This window comes from Ostrea edulis, chromosome 9 (assembly GCF_947568905.1).
Source record: "Ostrea edulis chromosome 9, xbOstEdul1.1, whole genome shotgun sequence".
Taxonomy (NCBI): Eukaryota; Metazoa; Mollusca; class Bivalvia; order Ostreida; family Ostreidae; genus Ostrea; species Ostrea edulis.
In genome coordinates, this window is record NC_079172.1 from 54,090,759 (window position 1) to 54,112,340 (window position 21,582).

The 21,582-nt window shown below is 34.8% G+C and overlaps 1 protein-coding gene across 4 annotated transcripts in view; it reads right to left on the reverse strand.

Annotated features, from left to right (window-relative positions):
- LOC125659620 (retinoblastoma-associated protein-like) overlaps positions 1-21,582 on the reverse strand; it is an 89,791-nt gene extending 68,209 nt beyond the window's left edge. For 2 of the 4 annotated variants that reach the window (XM_056149636.1, XM_056149635.1), the window contains exons 1-4: positions 21,444-21,582; positions 18,623-18,752; positions 11,206-11,264; positions 6,455-6,550 (exon numbers count right to left, since the gene is read on the reverse strand). In XM_056149636.1, the coding sequence (XP_056005611.1) occupies positions 6,455-6,550; positions 11,206-11,264; positions 18,623-18,752; positions 21,444-21,505 (347 nt within the window). In that variant the 5' untranslated portion in view covers positions 21,506-21,582. The remainder of the gene's footprint in view (positions 1-6,454; positions 6,551-11,205; positions 11,265-18,622; positions 18,753-21,443) is intronic. The other 2 variants (XM_056149637.1, XM_056149638.1) reach the window with 1 other exon arrangement.

Sequence of the window (21,582 nt, forward strand, 5' to 3'; positions counted from 1 at the left end):
CAACATTCTGTGACTTTGAATCATTCACTCAAGTCACTGGGAAGAAAGTTTGTTGGAAATCGTAATTTTTGCGAGGCTCTTTTTTGAGGGGCGGGCGGGATGGGATGATAATCAATTAATTTTAATCAATCTATTTAAAATCAGACTTCTTAGATCCGCACCGAATACTCTGCGTATGGTAGCGATTGTGAGCGTAAATCTTAGGATCTGATTTTAATTAGATTAGATTTTAATTGGGCCTAAATAGGAGATATATTTCAAACCCCATAACTTCTGTAAAATCTAGTGCGGGGGGGGGGGGGTCCAATAAAGTTGCACCCACTCCCCACTAAAGTTCCAGTAAATCTATCACTTACTAAATATTGTGACCCGATGTAATGGGCAGGCTCGCGCTAAGAAAAGAAACTTAGCCGAGTTTGAGTTATAAGGAAATCTTGGTTATACATTAAAGGCGTCTTCACATTAATATTTCCCTCAAAATTTCTTATAAACCAGCTTTACTTCCCCATAAATACATAATATAGATTCGTGTATGCTTCGATGTATCATTATACATTTGCAATTTATTACATTTCTTGCAAGTTGTAATAGTGGTGTCTTTTCTAAATTATTGGTGGCCTTGAAAAAGGCCGTTTTGACTGGATCTTGATAGTCTGCAGCACAGGTTAGATGCTATTCAGACACACGAGTCTCCCTAGGACCTGCACTTCACAGGATCAGTCGAAGGGCTGATAGAATGCTGTGATAAAACAGGCGATTCCCGCGATCATTGAGGTGAACTCCATCTTCAAGCCAAATTCTTCAAAAATGTACTTGTTGGCCCGTTTCTTCTTGCGGTCATATAACTTAATATCATAGAATGACACAGAATTAGATTTCATGAATATACATAGAAATAAGCTAACTTTATATTGCATGTAGACCTATATAATGAAATACGCTTTTTAAAAAATCTCTATAAATTAATATCTAGATTTAAACATAATAAAATCATTAAAATAAATATACAATACATGTGATCAATACCAAATTATAAAAAATAGTAGACTAATTATTATAAAAAACAATACATGCGATGCTTGGAAAATTGGAAGAATTACCGAGTTATGTAGACATCGGTGATGACTGAATTGTGATCATGAATCACTGTTTTATCAGCTAATCCAATCGTCATTAAATATGATGCGGCCTGTATGATACATCATAATTGTATATACACGATAACAAAGAGGATCAGCGTACAGTCGCATACATATACCATGTTCTGTTAAAAAAAAGGGGGGGGGCACCTTCTAACTCGGCCAGCATTTATCTTATCAAACTTTTGTAAGATACAGGGATGGTTCACCATGACGTAACAATCAACGACACGTCACACTGGCTTCCAAGATGAAGACTTTGCACACTAAATTTGAGCTTTTAAGTCGGGCCTAAATCAAGGGGCGGATCGTGAAACTCTAATGATTTCGATCCATTATTCTCGCTGATCCGTAATACCATGGGATATGCACCCGTGATATGTGTTTACCATGATATAGGAGAACTTAATGGTGAATAAATGACTTTAAAATTCGCAACATTTTAATGTGTTGATATTTCCTACGTTATATTACCAAAGTACGGGAATCAGTGTACGCTACGTCAGAATTAAATTTGTGACGTCGCTAAATAGATAGTCTGCAGCAGGCGCGGTCGCGGCAGCCATACCAGATCGAGAGAGTGTTTACATTGCGGCGTACTGGTCCTTGTAGAATTTGAACGTCGCATTGCCTCTTATAAATCGTTGCAAATGGTCGCAGTTGAAGAGATGAAGAAGTGTAGGTATGTTTATTCCTCCTCTATGCGACGGTTTGCTCATAACCGAGACAAGTGCACGTTGCGAAGTGCGAGGGCAGGCCAGGCTTGTATATCGAGCTATTGCAGATCTTACGGGGCTGGATGTATGATCAATTGTGGAAATTGCTGTTTTCTGTTACAACAACTGAGAAATGCAGTTTGAATCGCGGTAATACTTGGAACAAAGCGATGGGGTTAGTGCCATGCCAGGCATGGCACTAAGGGTTACTGACATGCGCACTAAGGGTTAGTGCCATTCCTGGCATGGCACTAACCCCTCTGTGACGTCACATAAAAACACAAACAGAAAAATGAACTAACATCCCAACATTACAGTAGGCTAACAGACAATGAAACACAACTTGTAAACAATAAAATAATAAACAAAAACAAATAAACACTGAGAACATTCCATTAATAAGATTACACCCAAAGTTTATCAAGTGTAAAATGGTGTTAGGTGTAAAACAGTTAAAAAAAATTTTTTTTCTTGAAATGAAGACTTACTACCCTGAGTTAGTGCCTCACTCTGCAAGAACATTTGTAAATTAATGTACTTATTTACTAACTAACATGCACTACGGCTGAAATCAAAATTTAATTGCTTTATGGGGAATATAATTATTATGTAATAATTTAATACCTTGTTTTTGATGAAAGGTGATCATTAGCAGCCACATACCAATGACGTTCCGTTCAACAAGAATAAAGTCAGTTCATACATTTTGACTAAGTTAAAAGTTGTACAAGACAAACCAAAAACAATACCCCCCCCCCCCCTCTCAATCTCTAATGGCAGTGACATATATTGATTTATAAAATCAGATTACAGAAATTCATATTGCAATTCATTTGAGAAATGGCATGATAGGAAGATAATAGAAATATTCCAGCACTATCAATTCATTATTAAGCCAACTTTTGAAATTCTCTCTCGATCTCTCTCTCCCCCTCCCTCCCTCCCTCGCTCTCCTCACATACACACACACATACTGACTTCCACTTGTGCTAATAAATAACAACTGTAATGCAAAAGCTTTAATGGCTTTATATTTTCAAATTACTGATAACAACTCCTTCAGACAGTATTGTTTAAGATCAGTTGTTTTCTGCATAATAACAACCAATTGCAAATTTTGCAAGGCTTACAGAATTAGATTAAAAGGGGCAGAAATTTCGGTAGGATATTTAGCATTTATTATATACCCATCAATGTATCGTTTGTTGATACTGTGGATTTCACAGCGTGTGATCCGGTTTTCCGGATCACCACACTGTGGTTTTCTGATTCCATATCAGTATCCTCTGAAACTGATGACGTCACAATGCATCAACGCAACGTTATTTGTGGAAAATATTGACCGCGTCACAAAACAAAACTACGTACACAAAACATAATTTCATGGTATGTCTGTGTTTTTGATAATTTGGATTACATTCATCATCTTATAAATGTGGATTTAAAATGCAGAAGGGGGTATATAATAAATGTATCATTACTACAGTAACTTGATCCGAAGAGTTGGATCACGTCTCGTTGACAGGCGCGGATCATCAGATCAAACTTGACGCTTCGCGTCTCGTGTGATCTGATGATCCGCGCCTGTCAACTCGACGTGGTCCGACTCTTCGGATCAAGTTACTGTAGTAATAATATATATGTATCATTCATTACTGACATTGCATGTCCTAATTTCACATCATAAAAATTGGTGTGTAGTTTTTTTTTTGCAATTTCATGGATCCAATACGTATACTGTGGAGTCATTTAATTTCATGGCGGCAAATTTTCGAGATTTTACAAGGGTTTTTTTTATTTTTTTTTTATTTTTCAACAAACATTCAGTATATATTTTACAGGTTTTTTAATTTTTCAACATACATTCTGTATATATTTTACAGGTTTTTTTTAATTTTTCAACATACATTCTGTATATATTTTACAGTTGGTTTTTTTTTTTAATTTTTTAACAAACATTATGTATATATTTTACAGGTTTTCTTTATTTTTCAACATACATTCTGTATATATCTTACAGGTTTTATTATTTTTCAACATACATTCTGTATATATTTTACAGGTTTTTTTTATTTTTCAACATACATTCTGTATATATCTTACAGGTTTTTTTTATTTTTCAACATACACTCTGTATATATTTTACAGGGTTTTTTTTTTTAATTTTTCAACATACATTCTGTATATATTTTACAGGTTTTTTTTTTAATTTTTCAACATACATTCTGTATATATTTTACAGGTTTTTTTTTTAATTTTTCAACATACATTCTGTATATATTTTACAGGTTTTTTTTAATTGTTCAACAAACATTCTGTATATATGAGGGCAAGTCAATAAGTAAGTAGCCTATCCCATTTCCGATTTTCATGCCTTGTTTCAATACATGTTTTATACCTGGGTACAAAATTGCATGCGTATCGAGTCATTCTTTAGTAAGATATTGAATGTCAAACATGGCTAGTGATGCAAAGACATCTATAGTCAATATATCTGACGTTTTCCTGGCTTTTTTCTGATTTTGATATTTACCATGCCAGATCATCCAGAATATATAATATGTAATTGTATACATTAATTAGCCTATGTATATCATCGGAAGTTATTATCAATGTCATAACATTACATTTGTTATACATTTAAAACCTTTAGTTTGTGACAACCTATTAGATTAATATTATTTTGTATAGTGTACATATGATAAGCCAGAGTAATTTCATTCCTTTCTAATCCTCTTCCTTTTTTCCTATCTTTGAATGAATGCCTATTAGAGTGGATGTGTGAGTAAATGGTAGATAAAATACCCTGTACCCCCTAGTCAGGTGGGTTTGTAAGGGCATGATGTTAAAACCCTGACTGTCATAATGTGAATAAATGTTGTGTGAACCTGAAGGAAAAAAAAAAAAAAAATTCTTGACGCTAATTACTAGACTATCTTTAATTCACATGCATCATTTATACTCTTGTATTAAGAAATATAATACTATGCATCTTAAGTCAAAATATATAATTATATGTAGCATACCGAGATAAAGCTCCGATATTCATGATTTATGAAAACGTCAAGAATTCTAAATACATATTATAAGATATATGTTTCTTGTTTTCATGTATACATGTACCTGTACAGAATATGCAATACTGTAAACAATGAACATATGAAATTTTCTTTTGTTTGTCCATCATTGTTACGTGCACTGATGTGAAATTTACGATTGTTTTCATGAGAAGTATACATTCAGTATTTGCACAAAAATGACAAACAGATGTATTCATATATATATTCTCTACATGATTATAAAATAAGTACAATCCAAGGGAAAAATCCAAAATATACCGAATCAATAGACCATTTTGTGTTCACCGTTCACCAAATTGCGTTCACCATTTGCTCTGCGTGCGTTCACTCTGCGTGCATTCACCATTCGCTCTGCGTATGTTCACCATTCACTCACTGTGTGTTCACCGTTCAAGTGGGAAAGTAGAACGTTTCAGGGACCGTAGGGCTATGTGGACAATGGGTGTCACCTGGGTAGCTCAGTTGGAGCGTCTGACTAGTAATGCAGGGGTCATGAGTTCCATTCCTGGTCCTGCCAAATACATTTCTCCTTTCCTATATATTACATTTGGCACTGTTGACCACTCCTGGACTGTAGTGATGAGCAAATGGCAACCAAAGCATCAGTATGCAGTGCCTTGTTGAAGCGTTTTAGGTCAAAGATGATTTTCTTTTGCGTCTGGTGACTGTAGATGAGACTTCTTTATTGTCAGCCAGACAATAAAGCTCTCGAGTTGTCAGCGGGTAGGGCATGGGTCCCTGAGGACAATGAAGTTCAAGACGCAATCATCTGCTGGCAAGTTGATGGCCACAGTATTTGGGGATGCAAAAGGCGTAATTATGTTGGATTTTTTACCCAAGAGAAGTACAATAACTGGAGTGTGCTGTGCAAACTTGCTACACCCGCTGAGAACCGCCATCTGTGAAAAACACCGAGGTAAACTCGCTAAAGGAGTTTTGCTGCAGCAGGACAACGCGAGAGTCCACACTTGCAAAGTTGCAATGGATGCTGCAGAGCGAAACAGGTATGAATTAATACAACACCCTGCATATTCACCTGACCTAGCTCCTAGTGACTTCTTCCTATTTCCAAACTTGAAAAAGGATATCTGTGGACGTTATTTCCAGTCTGACGAAGAAGTCGTGACTGTCACAGCAGTTGAGGAGTGGGTCAATGGAAAGGACCCCGACTTTTTCAGTTCTGGGCTGATGGCACTTGAACACTGTTAGTCTAAGTGCATCATACAAGATGGCAATTACATCGAAAAAGAAGAGGTGGATCTCAACCGGACATAAGTTAGGCTAGTTACTTATTGACTCGCCCTCATATTCTACAGTTTTGCTGAGATGTAATTTGGTGGATAGGGTTTCTGAACATTGAAACATTATGTAAATTATGTATTTCGTTGTGGTTTGAAATTCATGGAATAGTAGTCCTAACAAAATAATTGGAAATTGAGCTACAATGAATTCTAACAATTCCACAATAATGTGTAAAATTTACAGTCTGAACCTGAACTGATTTCTGAGTGCTGCTGACCTTGTATTAGATTTCTGTAGAATATCAGACAGAGTGACATCTGGTTTTTCTAAGTATCCTATCTCCAAATGTGGATCTGATGGTCCATATGGCATTCTGGGGAGAGAAAAAAATCAAAATAAATACTGTATCACGCTTCATGTACATATACAGTTGTTAACAGTATGCTATCCCCGAGTTTAAAGCTATTCAACTCTGCTTTTATTCTGTCATGAAACATTCCAAATTCAGTGACTAGGCAAATGTTTGTACCTATCACCTACAAAACATCTAAAATGTATACATGAAAATCAAATATGGTCAAGACAGAAAGCCACAGGGAAACTGAAAGTCAGTCAAATAAACCTAATTAATATTAAAATGTGTGTTTTTCTTTTGTAATCAACATTAAACATGGAGATGATAAATACAACTAAATAAGTGCAAATAAGATAACTCTTATATGTAGCCATGAAATATTAAAGCGATTCCACCCTTGGGGTTGCAAAACAAGAGGCCCACAGGCCTTATCAGTCACCTGAATACTAGTGAAAAAGTATCACTAATTCCATGGGCTATGAAATCTAGAAAAAATTCCTGTTCTGAATATCTAAGCTAAATTCTAATGTTTAGCAACAGTATAAAACAAGATGTGTTCTTAAAGCTTCACTGCCCTCAAAAGTGCATACACTGATGAAAGACTTTAAATAATAGGTGTATTAAAGGGCACATCTCGTGTTTTCAAAATATGCAGAATTATATGCATTTTGTCTTCCTTATGCTTATAGAAATTAATTGAAATAGTTCGTTCGCTGAAGTATTGCGATAATTAGCCACAATACGGACTTAAATCTAAGCCCCGATTTCAAAAAGCCTAGTTAATTAGATAGGTAGTCACGTGGTACAGTGACGTCATATGCGACCTTCGTCGATCAACTTGTTGTAAAAGTAGTGTTAGATATTTTTAAAAACTCGGGTTTTAGGGGCCTAATTTATTTACCATGGATAACATTTATTTCGATGTTGACAAATTTCCCGAGTCTTATATCTTTTAGCCACCAGTGCATACAAATAGCGACCCAAATGTAACGAGAAACGCGAGTATGAAATCTGCATAAATTTGCGAGTAAATAATGTTTACATGGGATCACTGTCTAAACACAATTTGGTAATGCCATTTCTGTAAACAACTGTAATTAGCGTTGTTGCTTTTCTAAAATAAACAGTGCAATAATTATTAAATTTATTTTTGGAGAAGTTAGATAGGCCTAAATTATGATACGGTTATGTATCATTGACAACTAGGCCTACTGTCACGGGTGCATTTCGGGGGGAAAAAAAATAATAATAATGATCAAACTTATTGTGAAAATCACAATACTTTTAAATTATTTTATTAAAGCAATTTTATTAGGCCTAATCATTATTTATGTTATCAACACGTTGTTACTTAAGAAGTGGGATCGCGGCGTATGCGGCGTGCTGTTGTTGTAAACACGTACGCGTTCCTTAAAAAAAAAGAAGAAAGCATTATAATTCAATTCAAAGTCGGGAAATACTATATTTTATTATTTATAATTGAAAGTTCAATTATCTTTTATCTTTAAATTTCTTTTTTAAAACTACCAGTTGGTAGACACTGCTAGCAAAGTTCTGCCTATATGTTGTTACAAGGTGAAGGTCAGTTGGTGCGAGTGTGTATTGAATTCGAGAGCAGAACGGAAAGCATATGCTGTAGGCCTATATGTAACAGTGCGTAGCTTCGATAGAACAATTTTCTCGCAGTTTATCTACGTCTTTGTCCAAGTGCTTGTTTGAAAAAGTACAGGAACAAATTCTACAGGGGGTTTTTATGGCAAAGTCGTTGTGCCGACAAAAAATATTCACGTCTTGTCCCTCATACCTTCCTTCGAAAATTGAAAAAAACACAGTCCAAATCCTCTCTACTGACAGCAAGTACACCCTTAAACGGCACAAAACACCCTAATGCAGTGTTATTTACAAGCTGTTAATGTGATAATTGTTTGTTTGTCAATTAAATCTAATCTGTTCATGAAATGGCTATCAACTGTTTTCAAATCTTCTCACTCGAGGTCGCATATGACGTCACAGATAATGGCGCGTAAAATATCGAAGAAAATATGCATATTGCAAGATTTGAATTTCATCGCTTTCAAACTCGAAAACTACGCAAACTGTTTCATTTAAACACATGTAAAGTAGTTTTAGGCATGAAATGAATTAATTTTGCTGAAAAAATTAAAAAGTTTAAAAACATGCGATGTGTCCTTTAACATTAAAACATCAAAATATATTACTAATTTGGACTCATCCTAAAGTCATAACCCTGGGCTGTGAAATTCCCCATTTTTTGTACATCCTTTTCTGCTATTCCTAAGCATGCATTTAGATTTTATACAGAATCGGCAAACTTACACATAAATACTATATACTAAGTTTGGCCCCACCCTGGTGTCAAAACCCTTACTCTGGAGAAAATCAAATTTACAATTTTGGTAAAAGACTACCTGCTCTATCCATTTAGTTTCAATTTAGTATCAAAAGCACTGAAGAAAATGTTATTTAAGTGTTTTACACATAAACACTATATAACAAGTTTGGCCCCGCCCTGGGGTCAGAACCCCTACCCCGGGATCATGAAATTTACAATTAGATCTATATCCATTTCTTTTAAAAATTTCATAAACAATAACATACTGCAATCCTTGTTTACAAAACAAATAACAAACTCTCTAAAATGACCTTCTGTGATAATGTATAGCCTTAATTTTTATGCGAAATCTTTTAAACACATTAGACAGTAGGTTTTGATCATTAAATTAAGTGAAAAACAAAATTTTGAGGAAAATCGTGACTCAGTCCCTTAAAATGTTTATATTTTGTATCAGAAATGTAAAGCATAAAAACATTGATACAAAACATGATTCTGATGCATAAAATTGACCTGGGTATCAAAAGGACACTAGATAATAATAGAACTAAATTCCCACTGGAATATTGGCAATTATACCATACCTGTGTAATGCTATCTTTCATTATTTGTTGAAAAGATGGAAATCTATAGAAAAGTATTTCTGGTCATAAATTAACACAAAAGGCCCAGGGGCCTTATAGGTCACCTGAGTATCATGTAACAACCTTCCAATGTTTGAATTAGGTTTGTGTTTAAATATAAGAATTTTACTTTTGGATAGAAGAAACATTGAATAGCTATGTGGTCATGAAGTACATGTGTCATTTTTATGTTCAATCAATAATCCTTTTTTAAAAACCTAGGTCTGAGACATCATAAAGAAAAGGGTTATTTACTCCTTAGATAAAACCAATATAAGAAGATTTTCAAAGAATTTCTACATTTTCACTATATGACCAATAGAGCCCCACCCTAACACAAGAACCCCTGCCCCAGGGGCCATGAATTTCACAATTTTGGTAGAGGGCTCAACGCTCATTATAATTATGCCCACAGTTTGGCTTCTCGATGTCCAGGAGTAAAGAAGAAGATTTTTTAAAATTACACTCATTTTGATGGTTTTTGCCCCACCCCTCAGGCCTCAGGGGGGCAGGGACCACGAATTTCACAATTTTTGTTCCCCTCCACCCACAGATGCTATATGCAAAAATTGGTTGAAATTGGTTCAGGGGTTTCAGAGAAGAAGCTGAAAATGTTCAAATGTTAACGCACGACGCACAAAAACAGATAGCAATAGGTCACCTGAATGATTCAGGTGACCTAAAAATGCAATTTTAAATGAGTATATAACCATTAGAAGATATAAACATTTGACTACTATATAGTATGTTAATGCAACAATGACATTTTTAATATTACATTTCCCTATCAGAATTTGCACGCTCCATGTTATAAACAAACACTACACAACAGGAGATGTTTTATTTTCACACATGGTTTTCAATAACTAGGGATGGGTAAATTTAACTCTAGTGTCACAAGAGTTGCTTTCATCGAATTCATCCGAAGCGTCACTAGCGATGTACAGATTATTGCTATAACTGAAGCGTCACTAGCGATGTACAGATTATTGCTATAACTGAAGCGTCACTAGCGATGTACAGATTATTGCTATAACTGAAGCGTCACTAGTGATGTACAGATTATTGCTATAACTGAAACGATGTACATAATTGATTGCCATTTTGCCAAATCGCCAACATCAGCACTTTTTAAAATAATACAAATATTCCTGTCGCGACTTAACTTCAAACAAAAATGGCTGACGAAGCCAAGTTATCCGATAAGATTGAATATTGTTTAACGTCCCTCTTGAGAATCTTTCACTCATATGGAGACGTCACTATTGTCGGTGAAGGGCTGCAACATTTAAACCTATACTCAGTGCTTACAGCTTTTGAGCAGGGAGGGATCTTAATTGTGCCACACCTGCTGTGACAACGGGCCTCTGATTTTGCCTCTTATGACAAGCAATGGGTAAGAACAGCAACAAAACTATCCCGGGAAAACAAAATCTAAAGTATGGGATTATCAATTTCTAATGATTTTATTCTAATCAAGATAATATTTAGGATAAAAAATAAAGTAAATTTAATATATTTATGCCATAATAATTATTTGAAATGAATGAAATTTTATTATTTTTCAATCAAAAAGGTGCATCCAATTAATCCGATTGATCCCTTCCCCCCGATTGCCCATAGCTGAGTGTCACAGTTCATATCCGTATATTTCATAAGTAAATTTATTTCCTAATAAAAAACACAACAAATATTACCTTGTGTCTATGGCAGCAATGTATACAGCACACACTATTGCACTGGATTTTGAGATCAACTACAAGAAAAATACATACAAAGTAATCTGGATACACTCAATTGTAGTAATGCTGGTATGACACACAAGTTTAAAAGTTTTGTTTCAATTTCTAGAATCAAATTAAAGCATTTTGGAATTAACAAGAAATGTTTGTAAAACATACATGACCCCCATGTGCAAAATTGAAAAGGGTTATACACATACATCATTTAATTAATAGTACAGTAAAACTCTGATATAGCGATTTTCTGCGGACATTCGCTATAAGCGTAATTTGCTATACGTTTATAACGAATTCATAATTCAAATATAACAGATTCGTTATAAAACTGATTTGCTCTACATGTATATCAGTTGTATAAGAAAGCAGCAATCAATATATTTGCTTTTGTTTAGTCCCAATCTGATTAAAATAAGATCTTTGATCCGCTCCGTTAGCGACATAACAATAACGGAGCGGATCAAAGATCTTATTTTAATCAGATTGGTTTAGTCCCCAAGAAAAATTAAGTCTGTATATTTTTGAGAAATATTTTATACAGGAAATTTACACACTGATTTATAAATAATTTATCTTGATGGATTATTAGTCACACAAGAACATGTCGAAAGAAAAATGTCAACAAAATTATGTGTAATACATTGCAAACAGTCTATATTGCAGTTGTTATTTACTAGTTGCTTTACACAAATAAAGGAGTGTATGATAAAATAAATGCAATTAAACTTCAAATCTAATTAATGAGAATAGTAAACAACACCGTTACTTATCTGTAGGTATTGTTCTGCGTTAACAACCTCTTTTGAAAAAATACAAACAGAAATTTAGTAATAAGTGTGGATCCTTTATGGCAATGGAAAGCGATTGTTAAAAATCACAAGGAGTTTAAAACAAGATGTACTGTGAGCAATGCTCACTAAGAATACCCCCCGCTTACCCCAATCTCCCAAAGGGTGTTGTTAATAGGTATAAATAAACGTCAGTATTATGATTCAAAAGGTATCTAGGAACACAGTATCTCCATGCGATGAAAAAAGCCGTTAAAGAATTTAAATGGAAACCATATTGCTACTTCGATGTCCAGTGTGTGTGACCTTTGACCTTTTGACCCCAAAATCGATAGGGAACATCTTCATCCCATGGGTAGTCCATATGTATGATATGGTGACTGTAGGTGGAAAGGATAACGTTTTAAAGCCCGGAAACATTATTGCTACTTCAATGTCCAGTGCGCTTGACCTTTGGACCCCAAAATCGATAGGGAACATCTTCATCCCATGGGTAGTCCATATATATGATATGGTGACGGTAGGTGGAAAGGATAATGCTTTAGAGCCCGGAAACCATTGCGTCTACAGACGGACGGACTGACGGACAGACAGACAACCCGATTCCAGTATACTCCCCCACAACTTGTTGCGGGGGGTATAATGGGAAGGAAAAAAAATTCGTAATAAAAGGTGATTTTTACCTTCATTTTTAATTCAAGGGGAATAGGAATTTACATCCTTATATCCGTAAACTCGCTATATCCGTGTTTGTTATAGACGCAGATTTTTATATAGTATAAATAAAGAATTTTGCCAGGGAAATCGTATTCATTTTGCTATAGCCGTAATTTTGCAGTGCTCCAAGTCGCATCTGCTATCAGGTCGCAAAATGGTGACCTAAAAATATTTCTGGTCGCCATTTTCAAATTTTTAGTCACCATTTTCAAAATTTCTACTCACCATAGTAAAAGATTTTGTAAATATAAGACTTAAAAGGTTTTTTTTTAAATATGAATATCTTTCAAGTAAAAAATCAACACCCATGTATACATTTTGTTTATTTTTAAACTGAATAGAAATGTACTGTGAAACATGCTGGATGCTAACAAGTCAAGTTTTTACTCTGGCAAAAGTTGTATTGCATTGGGCCATCCTGTATATTTTACAGTACGCTTCTGGGGAAGAAAACCCAGCGTTCCACACAAAGATTTGCTTGAAAGCTATCAATAAGTGCGCCTTCACTGCTTATTATGTTATGCGAATAAGAGCTCCTAGTTTTGTTGGATCTTTTACTGAACAATTAGTACCAGCATCAATAAGAACACTACATCCCGAGTTTGATTGTCTTTGAAAATTAACAGCAACAGTTGCCCCGCTCGACTTGTAACTGCTAATAATGCAGTCACGGACAACGACATGTCTCTTACTGTTACCGTGAATAGTCACATTTCCACGTTTGAAAGATGTACACTCGTTCGTGGCAAAATAGGACAATGGATGTCCAGAAATGGTGGACGTTGCTGGCTAATTGGCCTCACAAATTCTGCAAAACATTTTGCCATCACAAAAATTCCCTCCGCCATTTCAGGACTGGGGTTCTTCCTTTACTTTTGCATTTCTCTTTAGACACTGCTACACCATCTTTTGATGCAGAACTTTCCCCGTGTGATTCTTGAATTTGTTTGTTACATGTACTAGGCTGAGGCTTCTGTTTTTTTTACTATTGATAAATCCAAAGTGCTATAAACCTCGTTTTCCCGCCATCTTGATTGTTTTGACTGAGACTGAATAATGTTTATTCAGACTTCCGATCCCGATTCTAAAATTTTACTGGTTGCCCAAATTTTCTTCACTCGTGAAAATGCGACTTAATTATAATCTCTAGTTGCAAAATTGATTTTCTGGTTGCGACCGTTTTACTCGCAACTTGGAGCACTGGTTCGCTATATACAGGTTTTACTGTAGTGTCAAACCAATTTAAGATATTGCAGACAATATCTTCCTATGTCCAGAGTGGATTGACCATACGACCAAAAACTCAATAGGGGTCATCTACTCCTTATGTTGTACCAGTTTACCAAGTTTGGTGTCAATCAGCAAATGATTCTTAAAATATCAGAGACAATATAACACTATGTCCAGTTTGACCTTTGACCCTGTGAACCCAAATTTTATAAGGTGGTCTACTCCTTATGATGTAACAGTGTACCAAGTTTGATGTCTGTCAAGCAAAGAGTTATCAAGATATTGAGCGGACAGTATATTCCTATTTCCAGTTTGACCCTTGACCATATGACCTAAACATATATATAGGGATCATCTACTCCTTAGGATGCACCAGTGTAACAAGTTTGATGTCTGTCAAGCAAAGGGTTCTCTAGATATTGAATGGACAGTATATTCGTAAGTCCAGTTTGACCATTGACCTTTGACTATATGACCTCAAAATCAATAGGGGTCATCTACTCCTTAGGATGTATCAGTGTACCAAGTTTGATACTGTACAATCCATGGTCACTATTCCGTATATGATTCCACAGAAAATTCAAAGTATACATGTCACATTTTCAATTCTAAACAAGATATGTTTGTAAAACAAAGAAACAAATGAAAGATATCCACGTACAAAATATAAAACCCCTCTGGGGCCACCTAATATTTAAAAAGTTCGGGACATATAAATATGAGAGCCCTATTATTCACCATTCAAAAGTTGTGAGAAGGTTAATGTTTTGGAACAGACAAATACAACAAACACAGTATCCCTTCCCCCCTTCCCAATCCTCATTACAGAATCTACTTTATTATGTAATCTTAATATCTGGAGTTTCAAACTACAATATATTATTAAATCCTTTTTGATAATGTTGTAATATCGGTGATAAACACGGCCTCTCATTGAAATCATAGTTTGTGTTTATTAACTTTTTAAATAAAATAATAAAAAATACGATCAGCGAATCTCTATGATTTTTTTAATAAGGCGTGTTACGTAATAATGTTATGGAATTTTAAATAGTGCATTTGGGTATCTACATTTACGTTGCGTGATATATTTCCTGTTAGTTAAGTCGCACATGGGCGAAGATTAGCCCGATTAAGAAAATCCGAAAAGCATCATGTGGGGATTTATTGAAGGGATAAAGTCTCCCAATCCCACAAATAAACGAAAGAGAGAATACAATAAAAACTATGAACTAACAAGAAAGAGAAAATTCCAAAATTCGTGGAAGGAAAACAGACCGCGGTTGGAGTTACACGATGAGCTAAGCATGTTTTGCACGTTTCCCAAGCATGGAAAATGAAATAGAATACGAACAGGGTTTGACGTTTACTTTTTTGAGCACTAGACCAGTCGGACTACTTCAAATGATTTTTGCTAGACCTGACCTTAAATCCACTAGCCCCAACCAACTTTCCAGAAACTGATAGTTTCTCCATATTCAAATGTACTTAAAGGACACATGACACAAAAAATTATTTATCTGCAATCATTGTCTTTATAATCCTTAAGTCAGATTCTCACACTGAATCTGTTAAACACGCATCCGTTTCACAGCTAAAGCTGTAACACTGTACTGATAAGCAGCCTGACCTCAATATGCATATTCTAAACCCCAGAGATCGGAAACAGTCGGGGTGACGTCAGAGATGAGCTACAGCACAGAGATGCTATATGCTTCTACAGAAGAGATACTATAAATCTTTCTTATCACTGATCAAAGACAAACAGTTTCCCTAATTACCAGTAATGGGTTAAATGCTGTCATAAACAAAGAACATGCACACTCATATTTCTTTGTATCTAAAGAGTTATTCATATAGTTTGTAAGGATACCGTATTGTACTGTTTATAATTGTTCAACCTCTTCAAAAGTGGACAAAAATGTGTCATTTTTTCGCTTCCCCAAAGATGCAGGTCTTCAAAAAGCATGGGTACATTACTGTCATAGAAGAGACCTTACATTAACCAAATACAGTAAAATATGTGAGAAACACTTTACGCCAGATCAGTATTCTCGTTATCCACCCCGGTTAGCTGAATTAGGTTATCATAATGCTCGGCTCAGTTAAAAGATGATGCTGTACCCGATGCTGAGTGGCCTACCCAAGGTGAATGTTCAACTTCATCAAATACTGAGAAAAAAACCCATCTGGGTATGGTGCATATAGAAAGCGACAAATACTTCAGGTAAAAAAAAAACAAAGTTTTTTTTTAAAATATGATTACATATGTGCTGCAAGTTAACTGCTTTTTACTATTCGTATTTTGTATCAGGATTCAAATTTAAATTTGGGGAGGGGGTGCAATTTGCTAGAGAAAATTGTTACCAAAAGAAAACAAACATCATTTTTTATAATCCCTGTCTTATGGGTAAACGGGAAAAAAGTCGCAGGAAAGTAAGTCACGGGAAAAAAAGTCACAATATGTAGAAAGAGTGTCTATGACCACACCTAGCAAAAAAAGTCACAATTTCTTTTGTTCAATTTTTTTTTATTGTTTTTGCCTATACCAAGGAAAAAAAGTCACAATATTTATAAAGAGTGACTTTGACCATACGTAGGAAAAATAAAGCACCGATGAATAGTTAACATTTGCTAAAAAAAAACAAAAAAACATTTTTTCCTTCATCCTATGTATGGCTTCAAAGATTGTAAACTGATGCCATTTTGTCTACTTATACAGGGAATACACTGTCTAGAAAAGGGGAAAGGTGCCTTGTGAAGCCACTAATTAATCTCAACAGGCACTGTTGACTGTTAACTGTTGTAAATACTTAAAAGTTAATTTTATTGGGGTTATTTGTTTGTTGCAAATGATTAAAAAAAACATGGAATCTTCTAACTTTGAATCAAATTTAAGTAAAACTTTTCTCCTTATATAATAATTGACTTTTATATATATATATATATATATATATGTAGTTTTCTTTCAAAATATATATACTGTGACTTTCTCCCCCTTTGTATATGTGACCCTTTTCTATCAAAATATATACTATGAATTTTCCCCTATACATATAATATAATATATATTGTGACTTTTTTTCATACATCTATGTGATTTTTATACAAAATATATATTGTGACTTTTTTTCCTGTGACTTATTTTCCTGTGATTTTTCATCTGTGACTTTTTTTCCTACATTCGTTTTATGGTAGGTTTCTTACATTATTTATATGTGACATACATTTTTATAGATAAGGGGTTCAGAATGCCATGATGTCAATTCATTAGACATATACGGAATTTTTGTTGATTTTTTTTCAATATATACATGATATACATACTGGTACATATTTATATATGTTTAGCAATTTAGAGCTTGGGGGGAAGGAGGATCAACAACCTAAATCTGCTGCAAATGTGAATATCAAAGTTTAAGTTTATTACATGATTTCCAATAATATTTTACTGCAATTCAATTTTGCTATTTCTTAAATAAATCAGAGTTCTGATAAGTCTTCAGCCATTGTATTGAATACGTTACGGTGAGAATTTGCAAGAAGCTCACCTCTGACGTATATAACACACACGTGACTCTTATCTCATTAACTGTCGGCATTGCTCGGAGAACTGCTTTGGCTGGTGTTTACAGATTACTATTTCCAGCTGTACCTTGTTATCAGATGCTTGTTTAACAGATTCAGTGTGAGAATCTGACTTAAGGATTATAAAGACAATGATTACAGACAAATAATTTTTTGTGTCATGTGTCCTTTAATTCAAATGACAAATATTAAGTTTGCATGAACTAAAACGTACTTAATTGTCTCCAAAAAAAAAAAAAAGAGCTTTAGTCTCGTCATTCAATTTAATGCTTTCATTTTCAAACACATCTTCTGTTTCTTTAAATTCTACCCGGCATGTAAATTCTCTAGTCCATTTTTTATCTCTATTTCATAAGCCCTGATTTGTTTCTTCCCAACCTTTTACTTTTTTTCTCTTGGGACATCTTTTCTTGAGGACGAGAAATCGTGTTTGAACCTAGAGACATTCCCGCACAAATGTCATCACTGAAAAATGGCTGTTTAAGACGTAATTTATTAATTTGATAAACACTTTCTTATATTTGATTCAAATAAACTGGGTTGTTTTTTTTTTTTAAATGAAAATAAATTCATCTAAAACATAACTTTACACACATTCACATCAAGATGTCGTAAAACATCACTTCCAACTGCGACTTATTTATTAGAACTAAAAATAGAGATTGTGTCATCATGCGGTTCAAAATTGCTCGCACACTCTAGTTATTCTTTTTTAGTTAAGAATAAAATATCTTATGGTTTAAAGTAAAGTTTCTTGTTTATTTTTTTCAACACGACCAGTCGGACTAGTAAATCGACATTTTACCCGACCGGATCTATCATTAAGTAGACTCGGTCGGTCGGACGCGCCTTAGTGTCAAACCCTGACGAGTTACAGTAAATGCAGTGAATAATAAATAATAAAGTGAATATTTCTGACAAAATGTGATCTTCGTTATATGGACTAGTAAATCTCATTCTGGGCGAGTGAAATTTGAAAGTTGGTAGCCCGTTTGGCTACTTAATTTTAAGGGTTATGTGTATATTGTTGTTTCAATTTTACTAGTACATACTTTCAAACTGTATTCATCTTGATGCTGCAATGTTTCTAAAACTGTGTTTGCTTTCTTTTTAATCTGCCCTGGCAGTTCCAAATGCATAGCTAATCTTTCCAAATCAACATCAACCAAGCTTCTGAAAGACCTGTAAATCAATAAATGTAACATACATAATGCAGTAGGAAAACATCTAGGCATAAGCTACAGAACTGTAATTAGCTGAAACAAGAGGCTCCTTGGCCCAAAGATTTTCCCTATATATTTGCATGTAAAACTTTGGTCCCTCTTGTGGCCCCAACCTACCCCAGGAGGCCAAGATTTTCACAAACTTGAATCTGCACTATATCAGGAAACCTTCATGTCAATGTAAATTTCTTTGGGCCAATGAATCTTGAGAAGAAGATTTTTAAAGATTTTCTCTATATATTTGTATGTAAAACTTTGATCTCCCATTGTGGCCCCATCCTACCACCAGGGGCCATGATTTTAACAAACTTGAATCTGCACTATGTCAGGAAGCTTTCATGTAAATTTGTGTATTTTCCTAGTCCAATGGTTCTTGAGAAGAAGATTTATAAAGATTTTCCCTATGTATTTGCATGTAAAACTTTGATCCCCTGTTGTGGCCCCATCCTACCCCCAGGGGTCATGATTTTAAAAAAAACTTAAATCTGCACTATGTCAGGAAGCTTCCATGTGAATTTCAGCTCCTCTGGCCCAGTGGTCTTGAGAAGAAGATTTTTTAAATGACCCCACCCTATTTTTGTGATTATCTCCCCTTTAAAGGGGGCATGGTCCTTCCTTTGAACAAACTTTACAGCCCTTCACCCAAGGATGCTTTGTGCCAAGTTTGGTTGAAATTGGTCCAGTGGTTCTGGAGAAGAAGTCGAAAATGTGAAAAGTTTACGCCAACGACAGACAACAGGCTAATTTTGATTCCGCTCAGATGAGCTAACAAAAATGTATATCTGTACTTATCATGTAGCCACACCCTCATGTATTTTTTAAAATGAGGCCAAAATAAAAATATAGTTTGTTTTCCCTCTCCCGACAGAGTCTGAAAAAGTCCCACCAACCCAGAGCTTGAAGCTAACTTTTTATGTCACCAGTCCAGCCGGACTGAAGGGGTATCATTTCAACTAGTCTGCAGAATGTTATTTAATGTTATTAAAATGAAATTTAACTCAATATGCCTCAGACAATATTGTAACACTTCAATGTGGGATTTATATTTACGAATCAGATTTGTCTGATATCTGCAGATCAAAGCATGCCAAATGTGTGTATAACATTTCATAAGTATATTTTCCAAAAAGGATGCTTTATAATATTAACCAGTCCCATCGGACTGGCTAAAACAAAATTACAATACTTCTCATTACCAGCACATTAGAGTTATCGCGCTTTGATGACTCTTGTGCGTCATTGGTAAGAAAATGCACAAGTCTCGCGAGCAAGTGCGAGATTACTGGGACATAAACGAAACGTTCATAGCACCCCCCCCCCCCCTTTTTTAAGTTAAAGTACATGGTGAACTTTTAAATAAAATAGCCATTGGTCAAACTGTATTTTAAAAATATACTAACACTAGTTTATCAAGGATGTTACATGGTTTTTTTTAAACTCCACTACACCTATTATAAAAATTCCAAACAACGATGTTCTCTGTCCTAAGTCAATCAATATTTTGTAATTTTCAAAATAGCTTAGATGCAGTTTAGAAACGCATTTGTTATGTTAATTAGTGTTATAAACGTCTTAAAAAATGCAGTTTGGCAAGTATATAACTTATACTAAAATATTTGAAAATGAGAGAGAGAGAGAGAGAGAGAGAGAGAGAGAGAGAGAGAGAGAGAGAGAGGGGGGGGGGGGGGGATTAACGATTACAAAGTTCATGCCATATGAACCTGTCCAAATTGTATAAAATAGAATGTCTTCATAATCTGACAGAATAATCTTAATAACATATGAATCCCATTAATTACAAGAAAAGTTATTGTGTCGGATGTGCATGAATTGGTTTTTCCCTTCACAGTTCTTCTTGCGACTGATGCTTTATATCGGTCAGATTTGGCAGATTTAGTACCTGCACTCCTTCACATAGTTTAATAAGTTCGTCTGTTTTCTTGTAAGAATAATCAATTCCTTTTGCCTTTAGAATTTTAATCAGTGTCGTGGTTTGCAGTCGGTTTTAATATGTATTCGATACCATAATTTATATTACGTATGCCTAAGTAATGTTTACGTATGTTGTCCCGGTAGCACGACTTTACGCGCCTTTAATTTGAAGAGTTCCACTAATGGAAATGATAAGTATTGGTAGAGATATCACATCATTGCAATTTGTACAGATATGATATCAAAGATAAAAATCATATATATCAAATTGGACAATGTTGAAAATGTAAATTTTGAGAAATGGCTATTCTGAAATGACCGGTTCAATCGCCGGTAGTCAGACAGCTCAGTTGGAAGAGCACCTGACTTAGTAGAGATTCAGAGGGTCTGGGTTCGAATATCCCGGTCTGGTCTGTTGCATTTTCTTCCTTCCTGATACACACAGAAACTTGTATCTGTACATGTATATAAATATGAACTACATGTATCACACTTTAGATGTAATTAGATGATGCTTTGGTGTTTTCGGTTTTGATAGGGGATATTTTCTGTTACTATACTCGGTGTTTCCGCGAATTCTATGGGCCCTCCAATAACATGCATTGTCCATCATCAATCATGCATCTACTGCTCAAATTTATAAATTTCATCATTTTTCTTTTAAAACAGATCGTTGAATATAAAAAGAAAGTAAATAAATTTACAAAACCATACTTACTCACTGCCGTCCATCGATACATCTGGAACACACTGAGAGTCCATATCTTCGTTTTCAGACATGACAGACCTTTTTGTTTACACTTACAAGAATAGACTCCAATTTCCCGCCATATTAACCATAAGTCACGCTAAAACAC